At 45.1% G+C, this 11,487-nt stretch overlaps 1 protein-coding gene across 1 annotated transcript in view; it reads right to left on the reverse strand.

Annotated features, from left to right (window-relative positions):
* Positions 1-1,082: 1,082 nt before the first annotated feature.
* abca1a (ATP-binding cassette, sub-family A (ABC1), member 1A) overlaps positions 1,083-11,487 on the reverse strand; it is a 29,696-nt gene continuing 19,291 nt past the window's right edge. The window contains exons 15-50 of the mRNA XM_047815804.1: positions 11,340-11,487; positions 10,971-11,192; positions 10,672-10,876; positions 10,463-10,576; positions 10,206-10,380; positions 9,999-10,130; positions 9,749-9,888; positions 9,522-9,659; positions 9,177-9,409; positions 9,019-9,091; positions 8,734-8,936; positions 8,604-8,652; positions 8,384-8,500; positions 8,115-8,263; positions 7,915-8,039; positions 7,734-7,832; positions 7,384-7,567; positions 7,208-7,302; positions 7,060-7,092; positions 6,538-6,640; positions 6,332-6,406; positions 6,029-6,198; positions 5,750-5,927; positions 5,546-5,661; positions 5,302-5,446; positions 5,069-5,192; positions 4,837-4,966; positions 4,631-4,751; positions 4,473-4,535; positions 4,288-4,394; positions 4,047-4,188; positions 3,809-3,943; positions 3,493-3,596; positions 3,132-3,224; positions 2,803-3,046; positions 1,083-2,670 (exon numbers count right to left, since the gene is read on the reverse strand). The exon at positions 11,340-11,487 is cut by the window's right edge and continues 75 nt beyond it. Coding sequence (XP_047671760.1) covers positions 2,530-2,670; positions 2,803-3,046; positions 3,132-3,224; positions 3,493-3,596; positions 3,809-3,943; positions 4,047-4,188; positions 4,288-4,394; positions 4,473-4,535; positions 4,631-4,751; positions 4,837-4,966; positions 5,069-5,192; positions 5,302-5,446; positions 5,546-5,661; positions 5,750-5,927; positions 6,029-6,198; positions 6,332-6,406; positions 6,538-6,640; positions 7,060-7,092; positions 7,208-7,302; positions 7,384-7,567; positions 7,734-7,832; positions 7,915-8,039; positions 8,115-8,263; positions 8,384-8,500; positions 8,604-8,652; positions 8,734-8,936; positions 9,019-9,091; positions 9,177-9,409; positions 9,522-9,659; positions 9,749-9,888; positions 9,999-10,130; positions 10,206-10,380; positions 10,463-10,576; positions 10,672-10,876; positions 10,971-11,192; positions 11,340-11,487 — 4,825 coding nt within the window. The 3' untranslated portion in view covers positions 1,083-2,529. The remainder of the gene's footprint in view (positions 2,671-2,802; positions 3,047-3,131; positions 3,225-3,492; positions 3,597-3,808; positions 3,944-4,046; positions 4,189-4,287; positions 4,395-4,472; positions 4,536-4,630; positions 4,752-4,836; positions 4,967-5,068; positions 5,193-5,301; positions 5,447-5,545; positions 5,662-5,749; positions 5,928-6,028; positions 6,199-6,331; positions 6,407-6,537; positions 6,641-7,059; positions 7,093-7,207; positions 7,303-7,383; positions 7,568-7,733; positions 7,833-7,914; positions 8,040-8,114; positions 8,264-8,383; positions 8,501-8,603; positions 8,653-8,733; positions 8,937-9,018; positions 9,092-9,176; positions 9,410-9,521; positions 9,660-9,748; positions 9,889-9,998; positions 10,131-10,205; positions 10,381-10,462; positions 10,577-10,671; positions 10,877-10,970; positions 11,193-11,339) is intronic.

An 11,487-nucleotide genomic window follows, 5' to 3' on the forward strand; every position in this document is an offset into this window, starting at 1 on the left:
CACCACATTATAACAGTGATGTAGCACTGCATTATAACAGTGACATAGCACCGCATTATAACACAGTGACGTAGCACCACATTATATTTATCACAGAGGATCACGATACCGGTAATTGTTCCGCTGCTCAGGACGTCTGCAGACTTTATTTAATCAGAACAGAGATCAGAATTTGCAGCAGTGAGGAAGTGAAGACGCACAGAGACGGATGAAGATAAACTACAACACAGTTCAGTGTACAAGTGACAGGAGACAGTGGGGCTGAGAAGAAACTGATTATTATGCAGATTATTCATTATTATACTGATAACATACATTATATATAATATATAACATACAGTCTCGAAATCTAGGCAGGAGATTAAAACTAAATGTAGATGTTTACTTTATTAAACAGACAAATTTATCCTTTAAATAAAAACCAGATCTTTAACCGCCGCTTGAAAATAACCAGTGACTCAGCTGTCCGGACCTCTAGGGGAAGTTCATCCCACCCCCTCAGTGTAGAACAGAACAAAGTCTTGTAGTAAACTTCCCTCTTACCCTGAGACATGGTGGGACCAGTGGGGCAGTGCTGTAGATCTGAGGGTGTGAGGTGCAGTGTGAGGAGTGATGAGGGCTTTGGGGTAAGATGGAGATGGTCTGGTTGTGGCTTTGTAGGTCAGCATCAGCTACAGGAGCCAGTGGAGGAACACAGCAGTGTGGTGATGTGGAGAACTTAGGCAGGTTGAAGACAAGTCACACAGCTGCATTATGGATCATTCATGGTTCTAGATGTAACCTTTATTCTATACTATATATTCCACACAGTTATATACTGCTGCTGTTTGCCCTACAAATTGCCCTACAAAGCTCAAGCACAGTAAAATCTCAGTATTTTTTTTGGTTCTGAGCACAATTGAGAGCAGAAGCCTGATTTATACCTTCATTAAGGCTTAACGAGGTTCACCTGTCAATCAGCTTTATTTAAATCATGTCCATTTACATGTACATTAAAAATATATATATATTTTATTCTGTTTTGTTAAGGTACAAATAAACAGTGTGATGGTGTTAATTCCATTTCCATCAATGAGCCCAAATGCAGTTCAAAGACAAAAAGTTTTATTCATATACAAATACAGAACATACATTAATATAGGTTTTAATACTTAAAGTGTCAACACATAATTTAACACATAATGAAAACGATGAGAAAATTTATTTTCCGGTTAAACAAAGAACAACAGCCTGTTTAGGACATAGTGTAAATGTCTAGGACAAAAAAAGCCTACAGTTCAGCAGAGACTCATAAAGTGCTTCTGAGTTGGACCGATGATTAAAGGTTAATACTCTAAATTAAACTCCATAGTTTAATATCATTTCATTTGGTTTAAGGGAATTTTACTGTAACGGAATTTAGTCATAAAGCACCAAATACGTGTCGGTGGCACTTTTGGTCACAGCTTTAACTTCAGACTGGAAACAAATGGCCTGAAAACTCCACCAGGTTTAACAGGATGTCTGATGCAGGAGGACAGAGAAGTAAAAAGGTTCATAGAGTTTCTGAATAACAGAAAGAAAAACATCCTGAGTTTCATCCTCAATTGTAAATGTTGCATGTGGCTGTTGTACAAATTGCACACGAAACATGACCCGCAGCCAGACACAGAAATGTGTAGATTAAAACTCGTTATAAAAGTCAAACATGTAGAACTTTACTGCAGGAACATCAGCGTCCACACACAGCACGTGCAGGATACCATGCTGAAGATACCCAACAAACTCCACACAGTTCTCCGTTTGGCACAAAATGCATCATGACGTTTGTACGATTTCGATCAAAAACTCTCGTTTTCTTTCTTTCTTTTTTTTTTTTAGCTTTTATCTAAAATTCTTTACAAAAACAGAACCGATGATGTAACACCAGACATCAGAACATCACAACTCTCGAGAACATGCTATAGAGAACATCGGTTCTCTGTGCAGCTCGTTTGTAATGCATGCAACACCTACACACATCACATCAGATGTTCTCTGTGCTCCAGAAGCTCGTGTGTTAACTTCCTGTTACAGCTGGACTACAAAATCGAATGAAATATCACGAGGAGATCAGAACTGATGCAGAATGTGAAATCCCAAACTGCCGAGAGCGCCGACTCCGACCCGAGCTGGAAAGAGAGATGAAGATCGACCCTGAATCGTACGTCTGACTGGCAGTGTCTGAGTGGAACTGTGAAGAACCCTAGAAAGAACGTCTGTAAAAATACTATTCAAGCTTCAAGTCTTTTCACACACATTAGCTCTGTGATGTGGAGAAGCGGCACCAGGCTCGAGCTCGTCTACATCGCAGTGGATTTTTGTCTTTGCATTGATTTGCATTGAGTTCTGTTTCAGTAATGTGTCTGAGATCCAGAGCCCAGTTCTGGGTGCACACACACACACACCACTGAAATCATAAAAAAAAGTACTACAAAATATTAAAAATCAAAGCAGAGTCTTTAAAAGTGGATCTCAGAACCTTTGTCCACTGTCGTAGGTTCTGGTGGATCACACCACTGTCTCCTGCGCTTTGGCGCTCACGAGGAACGCGTCCAGCTGCGTGAAGTCCACCACGGCATCGCTCTTGTTTAGGAGAAGGTCTTTGATGTGGTCCTCGTCACTTTGGTCCTTGGCGAAATTGACAAATACCTGAAGATAAAAATAGAGATTCATGTTAAATATTATAATGAATTACAGAATAACTGCCCTGAGAACCCACTGAGTGTCTCTGCTCAGGTGTCCACGTCTACATTTAAAGGTCTAAATTAGAACCGCTCTTACTTGGTCTAACGTGGTCTGTGAGACGGAGTAGTCTTCGATGTGAAGCTGATCTTTGTTCTTATACAGGATGCTGAAGATCCGAGCGAGCGAGGACAGTGACGATGGAAGCTGGTACTGCAGCATGTTCCTGTGTTTCTCCTTCAGCGTGCTGCCTGGTAGCTCGTGCTCGATAAGCTCCATCACCGGCTCCAGCCGAGGATCCGAACCTGCCACGCGCAGGATGATGGTGTAGCCGTCACCGAACCTGAACAGAGAACACTGATCAAACACTGCTCTGTAGGAGCTACACCAGAGAAGCGGACACTAGGACAACGACCATCAGTTCCTACCTGTTCTTTAGATGCTGAACACTGCCAAGGCAACGAAACCTGCCATTGACCATGATGGCCATGCGAGTGCACAGAGCCTCACACTCCTCCATACTGCTCCCAATAAAACAAACAGAAACGTAAAATGTACTTTGTTTTATTCTAAAAAAAATAATTTTATACAAAAATACAAACTGAATTAAACCGAACCATGAAATTACAATCTTAACAATCCTACAGAAACCATAATAATATTAAATAATTAAATAATTAATAATTACATTATTTAATTTTTTTACTTATTAATTAACAATTAATTTCTAATAAAAACATTCTGTCCATCGACTCCACAGAGTATAAAGGATCTCCTTATGGTCCCCACCTGTGTGAGGTAAGAACCACAGAACGTCCCTCCTTGATGATGCTGAGGATGCAGTTCCACAGAGCGCGTCGTGCTTTAGGATCCATACCAGTTGTAGGTTCGTCCTGTTCCGAAACAACAGAACGACTCATTAATGTACAGAAAACCTCAGGAATCATGTCCCAGTGTCTCACTGTGGGTCTGTCCATCATCAGGACATCATGACAGTGTCTCAAAGGGCAAGAGAGGGGGCAACACACAGGGTAGGGGTGCTGTCTGAAGACCACATTATTTATTTATTAATATTAAATAATATCCGTGTCTGGTTTCCACTCACCAGGAACACCATGGGTGGGCCTCCGATCAGAGCCATGGCTGTGGAGAGCTTGCGCATGTTTCCTCCACTGTAGCTTCCTGCAGATTTGTCTGCGTACTTCACCAGACCCAGCTTATGGATCCCCCATTCGGCCACCTGCAAACAGCACCAGGTTTCAGAGAGAGTTCCTAAACATGACATGATGCTCTACAGACCACGAGCTCAAGTACTGCAAATCCGTCTCCTGTGCAGAACTCACCTCACACACTTCCTTCTCCGGGACGCCACGTAGAATGGCGTAAAACTCCAGGTGCTCTCGGCCGGTCAGCAGGTCGTTGATAGCGTCAAACTGAGGGCAGTAGCCCATGTTCTGATGAACCTCATCGATCTCCGTCAGCACGCTGAAGCAGAGTTTAGAAACAAGGTGTTGATTACACATAAAAGCCATCTGTGATTATTTTGGTCTATCAGCAGCATACAGAGGGTTTATCCTTGCGTACCTCTTGCCAGCTAAATAAGCCTCTCCGCTCGTGATGACCGAATCCCCAGTGAGCATCTTGAAGGTACTGGTTTTTCCAGCACCATTTACACCAAGCAACCCAAAACACTGTAAAGAGAAACACTACATTTAATATCACAGATTTCATGGAAGAACACAAGTTTTGGAGCTTGCAGAACGTTGTACCTCTCCACGTGGAATTCCCACACACAGTCGGTCCACTGCGGGCTTCTGCTTCCTCTTATAGACCTGCGAGAACGTCACACCGTCACATTATTGCTCAGAGCTCTTTACTCTTTATTTACATCACACATGCATTGCAGGAGGAGCTGAAAGAATTGAACCTTGGTCAGCTGTCTGAGCTCCAAGATATCACTCTGTCCACCTCCACCCAGAATCCTTTGCCTCTCCCTGGCCACATCTTCGTCTTCCTCACTGATCGGCTTCAGGTGTGCGTTAATGTCTCTGCAGGCATCGAGGTTTAATCAGCACACAGAGAACGGAGAAGAACCACATAAGAGATCTCTTCACTGAGGACCTGAAGAGTTACCTGGCCTTGATGCAGAAGCGATACTGTATGAGCACAGTGATGCAGAAGAAGACCACGCCTTCCACTGCCATGGCGAAGAGGTTCTTACCCACCATGTCCCACGCCAGAGGAGAACGGAACCGATTCTCGCCTGAGGACCAACATGATGAAAATAAACCTTCAGAACACCACAGAACTGCAAGCCAAGGTGCTCTGAAGCAAACCTAAAGTAAACCAGTAGAGCAAACCTTACCAAATCTCTCCAGAGCATCAGCCATGGCCTGGTTCTTCACCATGTCAATCAGCCCACGTCCCAGGCAGAAGTGAGGGAAGATCAGGAAGACATTTTTCAAAATGTCATTTATGCCACCAATCTCCTGTATCAGGACACATCGGGTGGTTCAGTTACACTTTAATACAGCAGAACATATCAGTCACGATGTTGTGGTTCTACCGTAAGTGTATCTGCTCAGCTTCCACACTTACGTTGCCACCAAAAAGCTCCAAGACGAAGGTGGACACACTGCCATTGATTCCAATGAGGATGTTGACGCTGGTCAGGACCACGTAGGCCGTGCTGGGGATCTTAAAGAAGAACGACGCTGGATACATCAGAGGAGTTATGGACCAGCTGTAAAGACACAACAACAACACAGACTTTAGCCTTACAGAGCAAATACAGGTCTAAGAGCAAGCAGCAGGAATATATCACTCTAAACCCAGAATTTACCCATAAAGGAGTAAAAGCAGGGCAAGAACAGGCAGGTTGGTGGAAGAGACATAGGCCTCCTGCTGGAAGCAGACGAAGATGATGATGACGAGGGTTGCAGGGACGATGTAGTTACACTGGAACATGAAGACAAGAAGGTTAGGATAACGCATCAGAGCACGTAGACTAATATAAACCTGACACGTATGTGAAGTGAGTGCTCACCATATCCCACACAAAGTTAGCAAGCCAGTACAGGAAAGGCTGAACTCCACTGATGAACTGCATGTGCTTGGCTTTATTCACTCTCTCCTGAATGAGGAAGACCACAAAGCTAGCTGGGACGAAGGACATGGCAAAGATGACGCAGATGGAGACCAGAACATCGACTGAGGTGGTCATCCTGAAAAACATGAGGTGGTCACAAAACCATGTGAGATGGGAGAACTGAATGCTCCATATGTGAAGGTTCAGCTTTGAGCTAATGAGGAAGGGTTTACTCACAAGGCCACCTGAGAGAGCTGCTCTTTAGTCAGGTTCAGGGGGTGGTTAAAAGCTTTGATAGCAAATTTCGCAGGGTTTAGCCTGGCAGGAAGGCTGGCACGCAGGATACCGTTGTTCATCACGTTGAGGAAAGCAGCGATGCTGTGCCAGCCTTTATTATTGAACCAGATCTGCACATGGAGACGAGAAGATGGAGGAAATTCATCTGGTTAGTTCACAGACATGACAGAGCAAAATACTGTGTGCTACGGTTTCTCAGATGGATCTATTAATCAGACACGATTCACCATAAACCACACTGACCTTGACATTGTTCTTGGTGTCCAGACTATGGATGAAGCTCGATAACCCTCCCAGAAACCTGTCTGCTGCAGTGCCCTGTTCCCAACAACAACACATCAGTCTTCATTTGAACACAAACTAAAGAAGCTTTACAGAAATCTGGGTGAAGCTTTTTATCCCTAATGAACGATCCAGAACAAACAAACAAACTGTTCCTACACACTCACTCTTTCCAAGTTGAAGCGAGTTCGCATGTGAGAGATGACCTTGGAGATCTCATCTGAAGGCAGGTCTTGTGAACTTCTGGCACCCAATGAGAATCCTCCATATCTGTAAACAGCCAATGAGAGAACACAATGTATTACCAGATTGCATGCAGTGATGACAGACAGACAGACAGACAGACAGACAGTCAGTCAGACACACACACACAGACAGACAGACAGACAGACAGACATACACACACAGACAGACAGACAGACAGACACACACACACACAGACAGTCCGACAGACACACACACAGACAGACATACACACACACAGACAGACAGACAGTCAGACAGACAGACACACACACAAACACACACACAGACACACACACACACAGACAGACAGACAGACAGACAGACAGACACACACACACAGACAGTCCGACAGACACACACACACACACAGACACACACACACAGACAGACTATGATGTCTACAGAAAACCTCCCACATGGATGTATTAAGTTGGATGAAGTACCTGAACTCGTTCACCCAGAGTTTGTTCTTCAAACTGCAAAAAAAGTGTGGAAAAAAGCTGTTAAAAAGCTGTTATTAGCTGTTATAACATCAGACACATTTACGTCAGCCATCATGACTCAGGGTCACTCCTGTACTCTTCTCCTCACCTCTTTCCCACAATCTGTGCGTAGGTCTTCACCAGGTAGTCGGAGATGTTCCTCCCAGTGAGGTTCTGCAGTGTGTTTGTGCTGCTGACTTTGATCTACAAACAAACAGAAAGGTTTTTATAAAAGCCTTCATTATTAAACACAAACGAAGTGTCATCATCCTTTTGGGTTTGTACCTGAGGTGGAGGCAGACCTCCTGCTCCTGGTGGACAATCAGGCAGCATCTTCTTCTTCTCAGTACAGCTGCACTCACAGAGAGGTGATGGGTTTTCCATGCTCCAGTTTCTGCTCTCGAACATGTCTGATATGGTCTTGGGAATCTCAGGAACAGTCCAGTCGCTTTGTCTTGTTTGACACGACCTGTTTTATAGAGAACAGTTATAACAGTTTTATGAACAGTCAGAAACACTCATACTACGTGCTTTTCCTTGTGCAAGGCTAAATAAATGTGTCACAAATACGCTTGACCTTGTTCACAGACATAGCAAGGTGCCTACTGTCCTTGATTTGTTTTGATTTCACTCACCCAGAGGTCCCATCGTCTGCACACTGCCCTCTGCTGGCCGGTCTGTCTGATAACACTCCAAGTAGCTTGTTAGTGTGCACGTCGTCTGGCCCATCGTTACTGAGGTAAAACACAAGAATTCAGTATGACTTTGGTTCATTTTGTGTACTTGAGGTCTGTAGCTTAAGCTTCAGGGGTTTACCTGATGAAGGTGTACTGCTCCTCATACATGCTGGGCTCCAGCTCCAGGCTTGGGTACTTTCCAAAAGGTGGTACAATTAGACTGAATACAAGGGCAATGCAGACGAACACAGCTGGAAGGACAATCTGGAAGCAGCAGATGTGGGTTAGGGACAGGTTCAGAATGTTGTGTAAAGTTTGAGCATGAGATGTTTAACTCACCTGAGCTAAGAATCCTTTCCGAGAGCGTTTGGCATAAAGGAAACGTTTCCAGAGTAACGCCACAAACTGCTGCCTCTTCAGACCCCAACCTTTGACCTGGTGTGAGCCTTTTCCATCAGAGACTCCTAACCAATCTGTCTCACGGGATTCTGTACACGCAGACAAACACAACAGATAAACACCTTCACCTTGTGAAAACTTTCAGGTTAGGAATGTAATCTGTGATGTGATGCTGCTGATGAGAAGGTGCTGCTGATGAGAAGGTGTACCTGGGTCACCATCCGAATCGGTGCAGTCGATGCTGTCATCCTCGGTGAAGGGCTTCAGACAGCTCTGATGGTCTCCAAACGCATGCCGACGATGCCTTATTGGAAGAATAGTGCCATCTAGAGCAAGAAATTGGAATTGATCAGAAGATCATTGTATGTTCTAGACGTCTTCATTTGAGTGACGATATTCTGATTGGGGATTAAATCTGTTTGCTCTTACCTGAAGTTATAGCATCAACTCCGTTATCATCTGCAACTTTGAGAAAGATCTACACCAGAGAGAAGAACCTGGTTATCATTTTGTCACATTTATCATGGCACAGATACTTACTTTATCTGTGCTCACTTACCTCCTCAAGCGTGGTGTCTGAAATCCCGTAGCTGGAGATCCCGAGGTCGACGAGGCGATCGTCAATCTCATGGAAGAGTTCCACGAAGGCGCCATCCTTCGCTGCTTCATAAGGCAGCACATAGGTGATCTCATGGCCCAGATCCTCCACCAGTCTGGCTGAAGGAACATGCTTGAAGATGACGTTGGAGATCAGGGAGATGTCTGGAAGGTCAAACATTAAAGACTAGTTATTGTTAGGTCTTTTTCCACCAAGCAGAAGCTCTGATTTGTGTTAATACCTTACCGATGGTGGTGGTCTCACTTTCGTGGTCACTTCCGAGGCCTGCGTCAGAGCTGCTGTCAGAAACGCTGTCATCCTGCGTGAACAAAATGACATCACACAGGGATTTAAACATGAATCACTTTTCTCTACAGCACTGCTACAGCTTTCTGACCACAAACCTTCTTGAGACTGTTCTTGGAATAGGACACGGTGCTGCTGGAGTTGTGACATGAGCTCAGAGACAGGTCTAAGTCCCTCTTGACTAGTGTTAGGTAGTATCCAGTGCCCAGCTGCGTCTTCAGGAACAGGGAGGATCCCACACAACACAGCTTCCCATGAGAGATGATGGCTATGCGGTCACCCAGGATGTCAGCCTCGTCCATGTGGTGAGTGGAGAGGATGATGGTTCGACCTGAGGAGGTTGAGAATCCATATAAACGGTCTGATCGATTTATCCTTACAACATGGAAAGATGGACAAACAGAACATTACACAGACTTTATGGCTAGACGTATTTCCTGTACCTGGACGATACTTGAGCAGCAGGTCCCAGATGCCCCTGCGAGCGTACGGATCGACCCCTGCTGTGGGTTCATCCAGGATCACAACCTTCGAACCTCCGACAAATGCCAAAGCAACAGAGAGCTTCCTTTGCATCCCTCCTGTAATACAGTCAACGTCAGTGATGCTAATGACGGAAATGACCACTGGGCAGATTTTGGAGCATTCCAGATCTTTCACATGTACTTACCTGAAAGCTGACTAGTACGAGCTTTGCGTTTGTGAGGGAGGCCTAAATCTGTGACGATCTGATCCATCTCAAACCTCACCTTCTCCTCTGACAGGCCCTTCATTCGAGCGTAGAACCAGATGTGCTCCTCTACTGTCAACCTGCAGTCCAAAGAAGTTTCAGAACAAATATTAGTGAGAGCTTCATTGGGTTTAGAGATAAACATCAAACTGATGGTGCACGGTGGAGAACTAGGTCTAAAGTAACGTACATGCTGAACAGGACATTGTGCTGTGGACACACTCCCAGGTTCTGACGGATGGCGCTTAGGTCTGTACGGATGTCTTTGCCCATGATGTAAGCAGTGCCAGATGTGGGAGGAAACAGGCCAGTCAAAATGGACCTGGGGAGAAAATCATCCATCAGAAGAACTGAAGATAAACGTTTAAATTCTCCTGTCTGTGTCCCTTGCTCTTACATGGTGGTGGTCTTTCCTGCTCCATTGTGGCCCAGGAAGGATGTGATCTGACCCTCATAGAAGCCCAGAGTGAGGTCATCTACTGCCAGTTTGTTGCCATGTCTGTACACCTTCACCAGGTTCTCGATGTAGACCCCAGGTTCCAGATCAGCTGGTACCTCTTCAATGCACACGGCTGTGGGAAAAGCAGATCATATAAAGTTTAACAGTTAAATAAATAAATAAATACCTACAGTATAGAAGATGTCTATAAATACCTTCTGAATTTTCTTTCTTGTTGGTGGTGGAAGCTGTCGTCCATCCATGTGTTTCTCCACACCAGTAAGACTTGGTGAGGGGAAAATACCACGGCCTGGGAATGCCGTATTGACCTTAAAGAGAATTAAAAGATGGCAGCAGAGCATCAGTCACTCACCGTACTCATGACCAATCAGCTGTGAGACACCAGAGAAAACCGAGGGGTTACCTGGGAAGACAGCCTCAATGTACCATGTCAGGATGCCGTACAGTACAGCATCAATCAGCATGAGGGAGATGGAGGTGGTGAGGCTGTAGTTGTCCTCCTGCATGGGGCTGGACAGTAGGTTGTCCCACTGAATGCCAGTTCCCTGCTCCTCAAACAGTGCAAAGTATTCACAGCCGAAGCCGAACGCCACCGGAGACAACAGGCTCTGAGAGACAGAGATGGTAATTAAGACAAGTTATCTTCTCAAGGTCTGGTGATGATCCTATAAAAACCTTTCCTCTGATTAACACACGACTCACCACGACCACTTTAGCCCCGAAGCCAATGTAGTCCTGCCAGGCCACGCACAGGACGTAGGGCAGGTACAGGGTGAAGTAGATGATGCCCCCACAGGCAGCTGCAAGGTTGGCGCGAGAGAACAGCGTGCTGATCAGGAAACACTGCATGATGGTGACGACGGCAAAGGAGACCAGGAAGAGATAGACCACGCCCGGGTCACTGTAGGGCAGCAGGTTTCCCATCTGTAAAGCAGAGAGATTATTTTACATTATTTATGTATGAATGATAGATTGATTTATCTCTACATGGGATAGGAAACTATGCCATGACAATCTATCATATAATAGTGATATGTTGTTTTTTTGTAGAAGGATGAGGCAGAGTCACACCTTCAGAATGAGGACCAGCAGGGCGGCGCTGATGAGCAGTGGGATCAGGCTGCTAATGAACCAGCTGAGCCACAGGATCCCGTTATCCAATCCCATAATCCTCATGGTCTCCTTCAGACGTGCCTCTTTTTCATACACAATGCCTTTA

The sequence above is a fragment of the Tachysurus fulvidraco genome, chromosome 7, assembly GCF_022655615.1.
Source record: "Tachysurus fulvidraco isolate hzauxx_2018 chromosome 7, HZAU_PFXX_2.0, whole genome shotgun sequence".
Classification (NCBI taxonomy): Eukaryota; Metazoa; Chordata; class Actinopteri; order Siluriformes; family Bagridae; genus Tachysurus; species Tachysurus fulvidraco.